Consider the following 18,029-nt stretch of genomic DNA (forward strand, 5'->3'; position numbering starts at 1 on the left):
CGGCACATCCACAAAGACACCAGCCATTGCTCAAGCTCTGAAGCATAGAGCTCAAATTTCTGCAGCAGGTGATACTTCTGAATATGTGGTCATCTAGATCACAGAAACATCCATGACTTCCCGCATGTTACAGGATGCGAATTCCATGCAGCCGAGCTCCCTGACATGCCTTAACTTTGTTTTGCCTTAACTTTTCTTCCTTTGTGCTTGTGTTATTTACTTATTTTTAAGTAGCTACTTTTACAGGAAAGTGTTTTTTAAAAATTTTCAACTACTTACAGACACTCCCTAACTGCAGTTTCTCACCAACCAATCAATTTATAGTTTTCCTGTGATGTCACCGTTTGACTTTTTTGCAAGCAGTCAGCTCCTGATTAGAGGTGCTCCCATGCCAGTCCGGTTCCTCTTAGCTCCCTGAAAGTAAGTCATTGAAAGAGACTTAAGGGTGTATGAGATGTGCCAAGAGCACCAACCAAGCCAGTGGAAAGAACTGCCACATTCTCACAAGATTCCATTACACCCATGATCGAGGGGGTGCAGTTGAGGTGATTTTCTCTTGGCCACCTCAAAATTTACGATTGTTTGATAGTTAAGTACATTAGTAGCAAATATGATGAGTGCAATCTTTGTCTGTTTAGGCTGCTTCTGTCTCTGTCCTGACATTCCCTGTCCTGGGGCCTTCCTTAGGACAGCCTTTGGTCATAATGTCTCAGTCCATTTGCCTTCTTAATTAGGGAGCATGCAGGTAAGAGGACTTATTTAGTGTTATCTTTCTTGAACTCCGGGTGTGAAATTTAAAAAATTTCCCGTGAGGAGGAAGGGGTCGGTGTTCATATCTACTTGTCACCTCCAACTCTTCTTTCAGAGATTAACCTCAGTGGGGGAAACAAGGTTGTGGTGGTGACCTCTTCCCTGACCTCACTGGATGAATATGGTTCTTCACTGTCCCCACTCCCACTTCAGTCATTATTTTGTGGTCCTGGCTCAGGTGACCCCACACATTGCCTTTTCCTCATTGTATAGAAAAGGTGGAGCAGAGAAGGAAATTCTCAGAATTATATTGTTCCAGCAAGAGCTGGGGTTACCTGCTCTGGTTTTGGAGACAGCAGCCACACGACCCGCTATTGAAGATCTGTGCCTGAAGCTGTCTGAATTGAGTTAATCATGGGGCGTGCCCTGCTTCAGGTGAGGTGACTGCTTGTTGCTTAACCAACTCCCTCAAAGACCTCATTGCATCTTCTAATTCCTCACTCAATCTGGCATTTCCTGCCTGCAACTTAATGTTCTGTTCCAGTGTTTACTTTTGTTTTTTTTCTTGTATTACACACTCTGTTTTGTGTTTCCTGTTTCGAGTCTAATAGTGCAGGACAGCAATGCTGTTCTGCCAACCATTGCTTTACTTTTGCAATTATCTATCCCTTCCCTTAATTCCTTGTGGTTTTTATTTCAGCTGTAAGGCACACACATGCATTCTGGGCCAACTTATTCCACACCTTCTCCAACTTCATATTTTGTTTTTCTGAACCTCTGTAGAAAGTGCATCAAGGATATACTCGTAATCCCTGTCGCATTCTGAATTCCCAGAATATCTCTTGGCTCGGGCATACCTGTTTTCAATGTCAGGCTCTCTGTCAGTTTTCCTGTAATATGCCATTGCTCCTTGCTTCGCTCAAGAACTTTACCACGTGCTTTTTAACTAAACCTTGATCTTGACCACTGACCCCACTTTTGACACCATGTCTAACGTTTAGTCCTGTAGTTGGATTAAGCTATCATAAGGTCATAAGTGATTTTAATGTAGTTTTTAAGAAGCAACAGATAAAATATGTATAAGCTAATTATAAAGTAAAAACATATGATCTGTGACAAGTGAGAACGGTTAATTGGTCCCAGATCAGATATTTGATGGGGGAAACAAAGGCTTGTTGATCTGTGGTTGGCAGCATCAGCCTCCTCTGAACATTTACTGGTGCTAGCCAGTATTGTTAGAATGGAGCCAGCATGGATCACTTCAACAAACTCTCTTTCCTGTCCAAAGTGCTATTTTTTCCCCCTCTCGAGCATGGATTTTAACCTTTAATCAGTAATTTTGTTTACATAAGGGTCAGGGGAGCCACGTAAGCCTCAATGTAAAAATTCTTATCCTTGTTTTCAAATCTCTCCATGGCCTTGTCCCTCCCTTTTTCTGTATCCGCAACTGTCTGAAATCCGCATTATAGGAAGGATGTGATTGCACTAGAGAGAGAGCAGAGGTGATTTACCAAGATGTTGCTTGGGCTGGAGACTTTTAGTTATGAGGAGAGATTGGATAGACTGGGGTTATTTTCCCTGGAGCAGAGGAGATTGAGGGGGGACATGATTGAGGTGTATAAAATTATGAGGGGCATAGGGTAGACAGAAAGGAACTTTTTCCCTTGATGGAGGGATCAATAACCAGGGATCATAGAATTAAGGTAAGGGGCAGGAGGTTTAGAGGGGATGTGAGGAAGAATTTTTTTCACCCAGAGGGTGGTGGGAATCTGGAACTCACTGCCTGAAAGGGTGGTAGAGGCAGAAACCCTCATAACATTTAAGTAGTATTTGGATGTGCACTTGCGATGCCATGGCATACAAGGCTATGGGCCTAGTGCTGGAAAATGGGATTAGAATAGTTAGGTACTTGTTTGACCGGTGCAGACCCGATGGGCCAAAAGGCCATTTTCTGTGCTGTAAACCACTATGACTCTATGTTCCAAAATTGGCTAAGAGGCAGGAAGCAGAGGGTGATGGTAGAGGGATGTTTGTGACTGGAAGTCTGTTTCCATTGGGGTTCCGCAGGGCTCAGTGCTGGAGTCCTTGCTGTTTGTGGTGTACATAAATGATTTAGACTTAAATGTAGGGGGTGTGATCAAGAAGCTCGCGGATGACACAAAAATTGGTAGGGTGGTAAATAGTGAGGAGGATTGCCATAAACTACAGGAGGATATCAATGGACTGGTCAGGTGAGCAGAGCAGTGGCAAATGGAATTCAACCTGGAAAATACACTTGGGGAGGGCTAACAAGGCAAGGGATTACACTATGAATGGCAGGACCCTGGAAAGTACTGAAGATCAGAGGGACCTTGGTGTGCACATCCACAGATTCCAGAAGGTAACAAGGCAGGTAGATAAGGTGGTTAAGGAGGCATATGAGCTACTTGCCTTTATTAGCTGAGGCATAGAATATGCGAGTCATAGATTGGGTAGGCTGGGGTTGTTTTCCTTGGAGCAACAAAGGTTGAGAGGGGACCCGATAGAGTTGTATAAGATTATGAGGGGCATAGATAGGATGGAAAGGAAGGCACTTTTCCCATTAGTAGAGGGGTCAATAACCAGGGGGCATAGATTTAAGATAAGAGGTAGAAGGCTAAAAGGGGAGTTGAGGAGAATTTTTTTCACCCAGAGGGTGGTGGGAATCTGGAGCTCACTGCCTGAAATGGTGGCTGAGTTAGAAGCGCTCGTAACATTTAAGAAGTATTTAGAAATTCACTTGTGTTGCCATAGCCTCCAGGATTATGGGCCAAGCGCTGGAAAATGGAATTAGTGTAGTTAGATCTTTGTTGACTGGCGCGGGCACGATGGGCCGAATGGCCTCCTGTTCTGTAGACATCTATGAGTCTATGATATTTAACCTTATCTGGAATGTCTTATTTTAGGGCTTGTGCTAGAGACATGTCCTTGGCAGAGATAGCAGGCCACTGGCTGTCCTGTGTTTTTCAGCCAGTAAGCTGCCATGGAAGTTTTCTTCATGAGAGAAGGAGAGAGCTATTTTTAAAACATTCTTAAAATTACTGTTTCTCACAGTAACAGAGAAGATTGATGAGGGTAACATGTTGTGAAAATAGACTTACGAAAAGCATTTGATAAAGTGCCACATAACGGGCTTGACAGCAAAGTTAAGCCCATGGAATGAATGGGACAGTAACAGCAAACAGCACGGATATGAAATTGGCTGAGTGACAGGAAACAAAGCAGTAGTGAATGGTTGTTTTTCAGACTTAAAGTAGATTTGTGATGGGGTTTCCCAGGGGTCAGTGTTGGAGCTAATGCTTTTCTTGATATATATTAATTACTTAAAAATGGATGTACAGGGCAGAATTCCAAAATTTGCAGCTCACACCAAGTGTGGAAGTCATGTGAGCTGTGAGGATAAACATCATCTTGATAAACTTCAGGAAGATATAGGCTGATGGAATGGGCAGATAAGTGGCAGATGAAAGTTAATGCAGAGAAATGCAAAGTGATTTATTTTGATAGGAAGATTGAGGAGAACAACATAAAACAAAGGGTACAGTCCCAAAGGGAATGCAGGAGCAGTGGGACCTTGGGGTATATGTGCACAAATCATTGAAAGTGGCAGGCAGATTGAGAACACGGTTAAGAAAGCATGTAAGATTCTGGGCTCCATAAACAGAATGCATGGAGTACAAAAGCAAGGAAGTTTATGATAAACCAGGCCTTAACTGGAGTATCCTGGGCACTGGATTTTAGGAAAGACGTGAGAGAGGCTGCAGAAAAGATGGGATTCACAAGAATGGTTCCAGGGCTGAAGAACTTCAGTTATGTGGATAGGTTGGAGAAGCTGGGCTGTTCCCCTTGGGTAAGAGAGATTGGGAAGTGCTTTGATGGATGTGCTCAAAATGATGTAGTAGCTGGGTAGATCGGATAGAGAGAAACTTTTCCTGAGAACCAGAGGACACTGATATAAAATATTGGCAAAAGAAATAAGTGACATGAGGAAACACTTTTACACAGCAAGTGGTTAGCATCTGGAAGGCACACTGCCTGTGGGTTTGGTGGAGGCAGATTCGAGCATGGCAAAGGGAACTAGGTAGTTATCTGAAGAAAAAATATTTACACGGCTACAGGGAAAAGACAGGAAAGTGAGCCTAGGAGAGTTGGATTTGCAGAGAACCGGTATGACATCAAAGGCTGAATGGCCACCTGTGCTGTAACCATTGTATAATTCTATCTCTAAGTATGAATGTTGAAAATCAAATCAAAGTCATGGAAAGAAATACTTAAAAGCACAAAAGCCAAAAAACATAAATGGAAATTTTCTGTCACTCTGTAGCTGAGAATGATGTCTTTGATTCTCTGGTTTCAGCTATAGCTGTATAATGGCAGGATTGCTTTTAAGAATGAGTTCCAGAAATGTTTAATTTTATAATGCCATCATACATCACTCAAGGTTGTTTCCGATCGGTCAGGAGGGGCATGAATACTTACAATATGAATGCCAAATATAGCAATAATGAATTCATATTAGAGAAGATTTTCAAAAAAGTGAGGAATTACAGCATCATCAACCGTCAGCCAGAAGAAACCATGGGGAGCATTTTTCCCCTGTTTTGGCGGGGGGGGGGCGGTGGCATGTGTGGGAGCGGGCGCTGGTGGCCGGCCTTCCTATTGGCACCCCCAATCGGGGGGACACCGCTATTTTACGTGAGTGAGCCAATTAAGGTGCGCCCAGTGTGACGTCTGCCAGGAAGCACTATGCGCACCATGTGCGGGTGGGGGGGGGGCGGATTTCCTCAGCCGGGAGTGTGCTCTTTCGCGCGTGCAAAGTGCTGCCTCAGGGAGATCGGCTCCGATTTATAAAATTGACAGAAAGGTAATAAAACATTTCCCTGACATGCCCCCTCGCGTGACACTGTCACATGAGTTGGTACATATCCTCAACTTTTATTTAAACATTTGATAAACATTTCAAAGCCCTCATGAAACATCGTCCAGCCCGTGGATGAGATTTCATGCTTTTTCCAAGGCCCGCCTGGGCTCCCAGCCTGCCCGCCAACCCTAAGTTTGGACAGGCAGATCCACCAGTCAAGATAATTAGATTTTTAATGGCCTTAATAGGCTGTTGACAGTTCGGCTACAACTGAAAGCCTAAATGACACAGGGCGACATTGGGATGCACGCCCGACATATCTGTATCAGTTGACATGTCGGCGAGTGGGCCTTGCCCCGCAGGCCGACCAGAAAAACCTGCCCCATCTGCTGGGTTTTGATAAAGTAAGGAACCATGACTTTACTCCTTGAATTCAGTAGGAATGAGACCACCAAGACTTAGAGGTTTTTTACAAAACTAAATTAAATATTTATTAAAAGAAGAAAAAGGTTTTTAAGCACATACAAAGGTCTGCAAATTAATACTATAATAGCTCCTAAATCTCTTAATTAATCCAGCTCAAGTTACACCTCCATTAAGGCAGCAGTAAAACAATAGATTTCAACAGACCCACGAAGTACACAGTATCCTGAACAAGGATATTCATAATGAGGTTTCTGAGCTTTGGTTTCTGCAGACAGCAGCTTGATGCATAGAATGGTGGATTTTCGCACTGTTAGATCTTAGAATTCCTTCTCCTTACACATAACCTTGTCTCCATAATACAGGTTTCTCCCTTTTTAATATAAATACCATTATCTCAATATGTCTTTGCAACTTTTTCCATAATATAAACCTTCCATAGTGCTCATATTATCAGTAACCTTTGGGAAAAATAAACACACTGGCTTAGCCTCAGTTGGCTAGGTATAACACCTTATCATCTTTTTGAAATTCACGACTCTGGTTTATCTGAAAATGCAAATGTTTTTCACACTTCACATTCTAAAACTTCAGCCATGTTTACGTATTTAGCATTTCAAACCTAGCTTCTCCTTTGATAACGCAAAGTTCCAGACTAGCTGCCTGTAATTCAGTTAAAACCCCCACAGACACAACCTCACGCAGAGAAACTAATCCAAGCCCCAGTATTAACCTACCTTTACAATGCATCACTATAATAAGAAAATTATATTTTCATGACAACCTGCTGAGGCATGCAGCCACACAAGAGTGCAGTTGGCACTGGCAGCCACATTTAGAATGCTGCCTGCATTGGAAGTAATGGACATAGATTAATCCTGCATCACAATTCCTGTGCCCATTTGCATGTACTATCGAATTTAACCAGCACCCTTACATATTATTTAAATTTTAATCCTTTCTTGATACAAACTAATGTATTTTCTAGAATACCTAGCCCTGTGTATTTTAATTTTAATAATTCTGGAGTTTATTTGCAGTCTGTTCCTCAATTTAAAGCTACTTAATTTGAATGATCTGACAAATCACATATTTTTATCATTAAGTTTCTCATTTTGCTGTGTTATTTAGAACCATGGAATGGTTACAGCACAGGAGGCCATTGGCCCATTGAGTCTGTGCTGGCCTTCTGGAAAAGCAGTTCACCTAGTCCCACTCCCCTTGCCTTTTCCCTGTAGCCCTGCAAATTTTGCTTTTTGGATAGTGTTCCAATTCCCTTTTGAAAATCTCAATTGACCCTGCCTCCTTCGTGCTTTCAGGCAGTTTATTCCAGACCCTAACCACTTGATGCTTAAAAAGTGTTTCCTCAAGTTGTCATTGCTACTTTTGTCAATTACCTTAAGTCTGTGCCCTCTTGTTCTCGATCCTTCTATCAATGTGAACAGTTCCTTCCTATTTGTTCTATCCATAATTTTGAATATCTCCATCAAATCTCCTCTCAACCGTCTTTTCTCCATGAGAGCAGTCCCAACTTCTCCAATCTTTCTACATAACTGGTTCCGGATATGAGAAACTTCATCCTCCTGAATCTTTTCTGCACCTTTTCTAATGCTTCACATCCTTCCTAAAGTGTTGTGCCCAGAACCGGATGCAATACTCCAATTGAGGTTGAACCAGTGTTTTATACAGGTTTAACATAACTTTCATTCTTCTGTACTCAATGTCCTTATTGATAAAGCCCAGGAAACTGTATTCTTTATTGCGCTGTCAACCTGTCCTGCCACCTTCAATGATTTATGCACTTGACACCCAAGTTCTCTGCTCCTGCACCTGCTTTAGAATTGTACTCTTTATTTTATGTTGTCTCTCTGCATTTTTCCTACCAAAATGCATCACTTCACACATCTCTGCATTAAATTTCATTTGCCACTTGTCCACCCATTCCACCAACCAGTCCATGTCCTTTTGAATTTCTGCTATTCTCCTCATGGTTCACAATTTTGTAAAGTTTGTATCACCTGCAAATTTTGAAATTATGCCCTGTACACAAGCCTAGATCATTCAGTATATATCAGGAAGAGCAGGGGTCCTAACATTGATCCCTGGGAACTCCACTATAAATCTATCTTCAATTCAAAAAAACAACTGTTCACCATTGTTTCCTGTCACTCCGCCAATTTCATATCCCTTTTTATTCATCCACCCCCTCCCCCCTTATGTTGCTTAACTCATTTTTTAGCACAAGCATAGCTTTGAATTATCAGGAAAAGACTATTGTCACATTCCGAAGTGTAATTGTTTTCATTATATTTACAGCAAAATGTCCCATCTTTCTAGCAAAATTGAATCAGAGCTTCAGCCTTTGCTTAGGCAGCTACTGAAGAGCATAAAGGAGAGAATCTCAGGAGCACCTTCAGTCGAATGTGCAGAAGAGATCTTGTTACACTTGGAGGAAACTGACGAAAATTTTCACAAGTACGTTAAGAAAATGTCACCGTTGGTTGATTTAGATACTAAATTGATGTAGAGGTTGAACCTCGATTTAAGAGGCCTGAAATTGAATTCTAGGTGCAACTGGCATTCACACACTGGCTTCCTCAGAGCAAATTTTGTCTAGAAGGTAGTAAGAAATAGCTGACATCTTCCCCATAGTTATATATGCCTCCTGGTAAGGGGATTCTAGTACAGAAGTGTTAACTTCAATACTTATCTTTTTGAACTGCACTCACCATCTCACTCTCCCAACAATAGAGGAAAGCATGGATCAAGGTGGGAAGTGTAAAAATTACAAAAATAAATTTAAAGGACTTTATCAAAGAATATGGGGAAGCAACGTTTTATAATGGAAATCATTGTTTGAATGAGGGTTTGAATGATGAAGTAATTGGGAACATTCCATTTACTTTCTGCAAAGATGCATGTCAGAGACAAACTATAAAGGGTGACATTCTTTTCTCTCTTAGAATTAAGTTGATTGCCATGATTACTTCTTACAAAATACTGTTTATGACTAACTTAAACTACTTGTGTATTCTATTTTTCTGACTCTTCAGTTTGGACTGTAAAAGCATAATCTGGGCTTTAATGCAGTTGGTAACAATTATATTTTGAGGCAGTTGTTAGCTTTACTGCACCTGAACAGCCATGACACTTATTTTGAGAAATATGCAACATATCAGGGAGAGCAGAAGATAGATTTGGATAGCTTCAATTATCTGACCTACCAGTGATATTAGTGTATAGAACTTGAGCGAAATACAAAGCTGTGATGTTCTCCCATCAGAGAAAGAAATAATAAAATTCATGGAAAGCAGAAAAAAAATATTAAAAAACAAAGTCTATTTTAATAACATTATAGCTAATATATATTACAAATGAAGGTGGAAGAAATTAAGAAATTTGTGCATGAATTGCAAAAGGCTAGTATGCAGGTACAGCAAGTAATTAAGAAAGCTAATAGAATGTTTATCATTTATTGCGAGGAAATTGAATACAAAAGTAGGGTGGTTATGCTTCAGTAATACAACGCATTTGTGAGACCATATCTAAAGTACTGTGTATAGTATTAGTCCCCTTATTTAAAGAAGGATGTAAATGTGTTGGAAGTAGGAAGAGAAGGTTTACTAAACTAAATCCTGGATTGGGCGGGTTTTCTTATGAGGAGAGGTTGGACAGATTAGGTTTGTATCTGCTGGAGTTTAGAAGAATAAGAGGCAACTTGATCAAAACATGCAAGATCCTGAGGGGTCTTGACAAGGTGTGGATGTGGAGAGGACATTTCCTGATGTGGGAGAATCTAGTACAAGAGGTCAATGTTTAAGACTAAATGGTTGCCCATTTAGGACCGAGAAGAGATCTTTTTTTCTCTCAAGGGGGTCATGAGTCTTTGGGACTCTCTTCAAAAGATAGTAGAAGTAGAGTCTTTGAATATTTTTAAGGCGGAGGTAGCTAGATTTTTGATAAGCACGGGAGTGAAAGACTATTGGGGGTAGGTGTGAATGTGGAGTTGAGGTCGCAATCAGATTGGCTATGATCTTATTGAATGGCGGAGCAGGCTTGAAGGCCAAGTAGCCTACTCCTCCTAATCCGTATGTTCTTTAAAAATAAATTTTAGTCCGTATCAATTGAATTTGGCAGCCTAAAACTGACAAAATATGTTCACATAGCATATTTAATTTTTAGTAACTTCACAAGTATATTTTCTTATCCCCTGTTCTCCACTTTCCATTTTCCATTTGAGAGTGGTTGGTGATATCGCTTATATCTCTGAGTCTGAGTTCAGTGGGAGATTGGCAAAAGTTGCATTGCCCCTCCAATGTGACGCCCCCCTTCCCCCCTCCATCTACCCAACTTCAGCCTTACTTCCACTAGGAGGCAATTAGGCTTTGCCTTTCCTTTCCCATGTTGTTGTGAGATCGGTAGCTCATCATATAATTCAAAGATATAAGCCTGTGCTACTTTGGTAGTGTCAACTTAATTTTTTATTCTAATTGACGTTGATAGATTTTTGGGTCTTGAGATAGAAGATCAGCCGTGATCTTATTGAATGGTGGAGCAGGCTTGAAAGGCCAAATGGCCTACTACTCCTATTTCTTACTTTATGTTCCAGTTGACTGCATATTTTTACACCCAATGAATGATGAAGATTTCTTCTGTTCGCTATTGTAGTGAAATTGTTTTATGATTCCATTGAAACAAAGCACAGAGAAAATCTTTAACCCCAGATGTTTCCATTATTCTCGGATGCACTTCAAATTTTAATATAGTTGAGCAATTAAATTAACTGTGATGCCTTATTCGCTTTGCTGATCCAATGGCAAGGTGGGAAACTATAAAGTTAAGAACTAAAGCTCAAAGACTACTACTTTCACAAGCAGCACAATTTCTTTGCTTTTATTTGAGTGAACAAATTTGTGAAGAAAACCAACAAATGGAACTTTTTTGTATATGATCCATTTTTTCACCTTACAATTCCAGACAAAAAGCCTTTTGAGCAGGCTTGCAAAATGGCTAAAGCTAAATGGATGAATGCATCATTTTTGCTTTCGGTTAGAATCCTAATTTCTACTTTTCAAATTTGTTTTTGTTTCTCTAGTTATGAGCTAGTGAAGTATCTACGGAATTATATAGACTCTGCATTGGGCTCTGTGATTGAGGAGGAGACTGAGAAATGTACTTCTGCAGAGGGCCGATCTCTAGGTCCAGGCCAAGATACACTTGTTCAACAAGTTACAAGAAAAACTCGGGAATCTGAAGAGTAAGTTGTATACATTATGGCCAAAAGCTTTCCCTGCATTAACACCCAAAGAGATACTCAATCTGGATAAGGACAACATATGCAACTTAAAAGATTGCAGACACTTGTACATTAGGCTGTCCTCCATTTACAAGGCACAAGTCAGGAGTGTGATGGAATACTGTCCATTTGCCTGGGTGAATGCAGCTCCATCAACACGCGAGAAGCTTGACACTATCTCAGACAAAACAGCCCGCTTGATTGGCATCCCATCCACCGTCTTAAACATTCACGCCCTTTATCACCCTTTATCACTGCATACAGTAGCAGTAGTGTGCACTTTCTATAAGATACACTTCAACTTGCCAAGGCTCCTTTGATAGCATCTTCCCAACCTGACGAGGGCGGCAGATGTATCGAAACACTACCACCTACAAGTTCCCTCCAAGCCACACACCATCCTGATTTGGAACTATATCACTGTTCCTTCACTGTCGTTGGGTCAATCCTCCTTCATAATAGCACTGTGGGTGTACTTAAATCATTTGGACTGCAGTGATTAAAAAGGTGACTCATCACCACCTTCTCCAAGGCAATTAGGGTTGGGCAATAAATGCTGGCTTACCAGTGATGTGCGCGTCCCGTGACGCGCTTAGTCCTTCTCTGAAAGGACCTGAAGTTTCACTCCACAAATGGAAATGAAGGTTAGCACATCCCTCAACTTCTATACATGTGGATCATTCCAGACATCCAGAGGGGACATTAGTTGTCTCAATTTCTCTGCTCCTCTCACCCACTCTAACCTGTATCTTTCTGAACTTGCCTCATTCCGTTCTCTCAGGTCCAACCCTGACTTTGTCATCAAACCTGCTGACAAAGGAGCTGCTGTTGTTGTCTGGCACGCTGACCTCTACCTTGCAGAGGCTGAGCGCCAGCTCGTGTACACTTCCTCCTACCTCCCCCTGGACCATGACCCCACCACTGAACATCAAGTCATTATTTCTAGAACTGTCACTGACGTCATCTCCTCTGGAGATCTTCCCTCTACAGCTTCCAACCTCAGTCTCCCAACCTCGGATGGCCCGCTTCTACCTCCTACCCAAAATCCACAAACAGGACTGTCCTGGCAGACCGATCGCGTCAGCCTGTTCCTGCCCTACGGAACTCATTTCTTGCTATCTTGACTCCATTCTTTCTCCCCTTGTCCAGTCTCTTCCCACCTACATCCGCGATTCCTCTGATGCCCTACATCATATCAACAATTTCCAGTTCCCTGGCCCCAACCGCCTCCTCTTCAGCATGGACATCCAATCCTGCTACACCTCCATCCCCCACCGGGATTGGCTGAGGGCTCTCCGCTTCTTCCTCGAACAGAGGCCCGAACAATCCCTATCCACCACCATTCACCTCCGTCTGGCTGAACTTGTTCTCGCACTGAACAATTTCCCCTTAAACTCGTCTCACTTACTTCAAATAAAAGGCGTGGCTATGGGTATCAGCATAGACCCCAGTTATGCTTGTCTCTTTATGGGGTATGTGGAACATATCTTGTTCCAGTCCTACTCAGGCCCCCTCCCACAACTCTTTCTCCGGTACATTGATGACTGCTTCGGTGCTGCTTCATGCTCTCATCTGGACCTGGAATAATTTATTAATTTTGCTTCCAATTTTCACCCCTCCTTCATTTTCACATAGTCCATCACTGACACTTCCCTTCCCTTCCCTTCCTTGACATCTCTGTCTCTATTTCTGGTGATAGACTGTCCACCAATGTTCATTACAAGCCTACTGATTCCCACAGCTACCTTGATTACAACTCCTCACACCCTGCTTCCTGTAAGGACTCTATCCCATTCTCTCAGTTCCTTCGCCTCCGTCGCATCTGTTCTGATGATGCTACTTTCCAAAACAGTTCTTCTGACATGTCTCCCTTCTTCCTTAACCAAGGTTTTCCACTCACTGTGGGCTCTCAACCGTGTCTGGCCCATTTCCCGCGCATCCGCCCTCACACCTTCCTCTCCCTCCCAGAAACATGATAGGGTCCCCCTTGTCCTCACTTATCATCCCACTAGCCCCTGCATTCAACGGATCATCCTCCGCCATTTCCGACAACTCCAGCATGATCCACCACCAAACACATCTTCCCTTCACCCACCCCCCTGTCGGCATTCCGTAGGGACTGTTCCCTCTGGGATACCCTGGTCCACTCCTCCATCACCCCCTACACCTCAACCCCCTCCCACGGCACATTCCCATGCAACTGCAGAAGGTACAACACCTGCCCCTTTACTTCCCCCCTCCTTACTGTCCAAGGGTCTAAGCACTCCTTTCAAGTGAAGCAGCACTTCACTTGCACTTCCTTCAATTTAGTCTACTGCATTCGCTGCTCCCAATGTGGTTTCCTCTACATTGGAGAGACCAAATTCAGATTGGGTGACTGCTTTGCGGAACACCTTTGGTCTATCCACAAACATGACCCAGACCTCCCTGTTGCTTGCCATTTCAACACACTACCCTGCTCTCATGCCCACATGTCCGTCCTTGGCCTGCTGCAATGTTCCAGTGAAGCTCCATGCAAACTGGAGGAACAGCACCTCCTCTTCCAATTAAGCACGCTACAGCCTTCCGGACTTAACATTGTTTTCAGCAATTTCAGATCATGAACTCTCTCCTCCATCCCCATCCCCTTTCCGATTTCCCTTTTTTCTAATTATTTATATATTTTTAAATATATTTTTCTTTTCCCACCTATTTTTATTATTATTTTAAAATTTATTTCCATCCATTGTTTTATCTCTACCTTTTAGCCTATTCCAATCCCTTCCCCCTACTCCACACCCAGGAGGGCCCCTGTAATTTGCTCGACTTGGTTTCTACCCTTAATGTCACCATTAGCACATCCTTTAGCTATTATCACCACCATCAACACCCCTTTGTCCTCTTGTTTATGACATCTTTGGCAATCTCTTCTTTGCCTCCACCTATTACTGGCCCTCTATCCAGCTCCACTTGTCGCATCCCCCTCAAACAGCTTATATTTCACCTCATTTCTATTTTTCTTTAGTTCTGCTGAAGAGTCATATGGACTCAAAACATTAACTCCATCTTCCTCTCCACAGATGCTGTCAGACCTGCTGAGTTTTTCCAGCTATTTTTGTTTTTGACCCAGAGGGGACCTGTGCTGTCTGGTCAAGTAGCAGTGAGCAACAGCATTCAACAGGTGATCGTTGCCCTGTTCCATAGTGCTGGAGGGTTATCAGATTTGGATTCTGTGGAGAAGCAAAAACAGAAACCACTGAGTTTATTGAATGCCTGGCTTCTCCAGTCATTAGAGTAATTGATTGGATGCATGTGTAATTGAAGGCTGTCATTAACAACCTATAGTTATATAATCCAAAAGAGAGCCCACTCCTTAAAGTGCAGATAGTCTGTAATACAAGGATACAAATACCTCATTTTAACGTGCAGCATGTGGATGCCTACTGTAACACCTTTCAAAACAATTCAGTCATGGCATGCATTCTGGGAGAAGGTTGTTTTACAATGTTTAACAGTAATGACACAAATGACTTTCTGTCTAGCACCTTCAGCCCTTGACACATGCAGGAGGTGATAAATGGGGATTAAAATTCCCCCACTTCATCTAAGCACCTCTCCGCTGAGACAAGCTCTTCTACTAGCTGCTTCATTGTGCTGCCTATGGATGGAGTGTTTGCTTGGGTATGGTTGATGGATGCCTATCTGATGAGCTTTGTGTTTGTTCTTCATTGACACTCACTACCATTTGCTTCTGGAGCAAGGATGATGCTGTATTTGTTAAGAGGATTGAGATCCTAACCTGTCTCATGCAGCCTTCTATGTGCAGGTGGTTTTGTGTCTGCTGCTGTAAGTCTTGCACAGGGATTACCTTTGTCAACTTGATTCTTAAATTAACTTTCTCGTTTATGGTGTTTCAACATATCAAGCCATCAGGATCAAACTTCTGCTTTATAAAATTAGTAAAGGATAATTAAGTACAGTATTACTGCTTTAAGAAGCTAAGGTTTATTACTTGGTAAACTGATAGTTTGTCATGCTTTGTTACAGATACAAGGAGATGATGAAATCGTTAAAAAATACTATGATGATAGTAGTTGAATCTCTGATTAATAAATTTGAAGAAGATCAACTAAAGAAAGAAGAACTACATCGAAGGAAACAGCATGAGCAGCACACTAGTTACTGCATGGACAGTTGCTCTGACAGTGGGTCCTCATTCAATCAGGTAGATAATACACTACTTGTTCTGTGGGGCTTTTCGTTGAGTATTTCATGTTGCTGAGTGTTAACAATCAGACCACTAATGATGATTGTTAGATAGTTATCAAATGCTAGAACCCTGATGAGTTCTGTTTCCTGGGTAAAAAAACTCAAACTGTATTGTTTCATTGGTTGTGTCAGTACAAACCAGTGCATTGATCTGCTAAGTGATTGAGATATTTTATTTTTAAAAACATTTCATTCCATTGCTACCTGATTTTTAAATTTATAATGTTGAATTATGTTACAAATCATCATATTTCTCCAGATTAATTATACCTTTTCTTCTCTAATTATACGAAAAATAATTTCATATCATTCGCCTTATCAGCAGTGGTTAACTGTAAAAATCTATTCAAGAGCAAGGGACTTAAGTTATAAAAATATAGCTATTTCTTGAAAATATCATATCCTGGGTGAATTGAAGATTTAAAAAAAAAATGTCTCCCAGTCAGTTATAGATCAATGTAATGTATCAAGGGCCCATACAGATTGTGGCAGTGCAAAATTTAAGGCTTGGTTTGTGGTGAGCTTGATGCTTCCGGGCATGGATTCTAATAGGCACTACAGGTGATTTCTTCTATGTTAATAAAGGGGAAGTGGGCTTAGTTGGCTAGGTGGACAGAGGGGATGCAGAATAACACCCAACAACACGGGTTCATTCCCCATACCAGCTGAACCATGATTAGCAACACATGGACAACGAGGAAGCTACAGGGTGAGCAATTGAGGGGGAAATATGTCCAGTATTCCTGTTTCTAACACCTGTTCAGCAGAGCACCATATTTGATACTGTATGATGTGGTCACTTTGACGAATGCACCACAGGAGTCTCAGATACAGGTCACAATCGTTTATTCGAGCAATTGCAAGGAGAACACCATCTCAATACAGCTTGAGACAGTACTCTGCTAAATTACATGTATTCAACATATTTATACAATATTGGTCACGTACAAGAACAGTTTCCAGATTCTGATCTCGTAAACATATAGGTTTACATTAAACGGACATCTCTGGTAACAAGTACATGCACTGTATGTCCCTATTTGTTTTCACACAGGCAGAGCCCTCCTACCTAAACTAGGACCATCTATTCTTCTCCTATCTGTTGACGAGCACACTTAATCTTAATTGTTATTGTCATCCTCTGACTACAGTCCAGCTCCAAGGCCTTTCTGTTGTTTGCAGGCCCTTAAGGCTGTGCAAGGTTCATCTGGTAACCTTTAACTACCAATGTGCTTGGAGATTTTAAGTAATTCATTCCCTTTCAATAAGTTCTTATTGTACCCCTATATTCCCCCTAATAATTACTGTATCCCTTTTATTTCCCCAAGGTAGCCAACTACAGTGGTGTTGTCCATTTCTCTCTCTTCTCTCCAACCCCCCCGCCACCCCACACACTTTACATACTGCCACCCGTTGATACTGGTCAGGTATCCAGTTTTAGCACGTAAAGGGTACAGGTCAAACCATCTGTATCATCTGGTCCTTTTAATCTGAACCAGATTCCTGCTCCACCTACTAAAGCTCCCCCAACACCACCTTTTTTGTGACCTCCGGGTGCGGTATATCAAGTGCATTTGATTCATTATCAATATCAGCTGAAGTATGACTAGGGCATGGGAGACATTCTGAATCCAGGGGTGTACCTGTAACGTTTGAGCCCCAATTCCACAGATCCTCCCACCAGGTGGAAGCATCTATTTGCTCTAACCTGTTGCTGCAGTGTATAGTAAGTTCTGTATATCTGCTGAGCCTGTCTTCAAATCGTGATTAGGTGCTCAGGTAATAGGAGAATTTCATAGGAGAACTGGTTCAAATACTGTCAGGTTATCCTTAAGGCTTTCCTTGACCTGAATAGTAGTTGTTCCTCTCTATATTTCAACCTGTTCCACCTTCCCCACCATTGCTGGCACCTGTGGGTATAGGCACACCGAATGATTGTAGATGGGGCATATCTAGTTACCCCCATACTGGATTCTTTCCTGCCATGTGGTGATACAATATCTCCCATTCCCTACATATGCAACGTGGGTTGGTTCTTTGCAGCCCATATAGTTTGCATTGTACAGTTTGCTGCTGCTTTAAATCCACACTTCGCTTCATCTGTCTCGTATATTGGGTGTGCATACCACTGCTGTGGCCTCTATCCTACACTCTTCTAATGTGGTGCTAACTGTATTCCCTTCTATGTCTACTGCGTATGGTGGAATGTCATGATACTTAATATAGTAATTCCCCTGTATAACCCCAATATTTTCTACTTTATATAATGTCCTGCATGGTGTTGACATAGTTATGACAGGTATTACCAATACAATGCCTGAGCATATTACTATTCTCAAAACGTTCGACATTCATTCTATATACGCATGTTAAACCTCTGAGCTGGCAACTGGTTAAGTCATGATTCTTGTGTCGTGAAAGATTCATTAAGTG

At 41.8% G+C, this 18,029-nt stretch overlaps 1 protein-coding gene across 12 annotated transcripts in view; it reads left to right on the forward strand.

The window, feature by feature from the left end:
- The window catches only part of tbc1d32 (TBC1 domain family, member 32), a 418,366-nt gene that overhangs the window by 33,020 nt on the left and 367,317 nt on the right, over positions 1 to 18,029 (forward strand). For 10 of the 12 annotated variants that reach the window (XR_005942968.1, XR_005942970.1, XR_005942972.1 and 7 more), the window contains 3 exons: positions 8,369 to 8,527; positions 11,148 to 11,309; positions 15,375 to 15,552. Coding sequence is in view for 7 of the 12 variants with exons in the window: in XM_041187463.1 (XP_041043397.1) it covers positions 8,369 to 8,527; positions 11,148 to 11,309; positions 15,375 to 15,552 (499 nt within the window). In the remaining 5 variants the exon portion in view is untranslated. The remainder of the gene's footprint in view (positions 1 to 8,368; positions 8,528 to 11,147; positions 11,310 to 15,374; positions 15,553 to 18,029) is intronic. The other 2 variants (XM_041187464.1, XM_041187467.1) reach the window with 2 other exon arrangements.

Source organism: Carcharodon carcharias, chromosome 5 (assembly GCF_017639515.1).
Source record: "Carcharodon carcharias isolate sCarCar2 chromosome 5, sCarCar2.pri, whole genome shotgun sequence".
In the NCBI taxonomy this organism is placed as follows: domain Eukaryota; kingdom Metazoa; phylum Chordata; class Chondrichthyes; order Lamniformes; family Lamnidae; genus Carcharodon; species Carcharodon carcharias.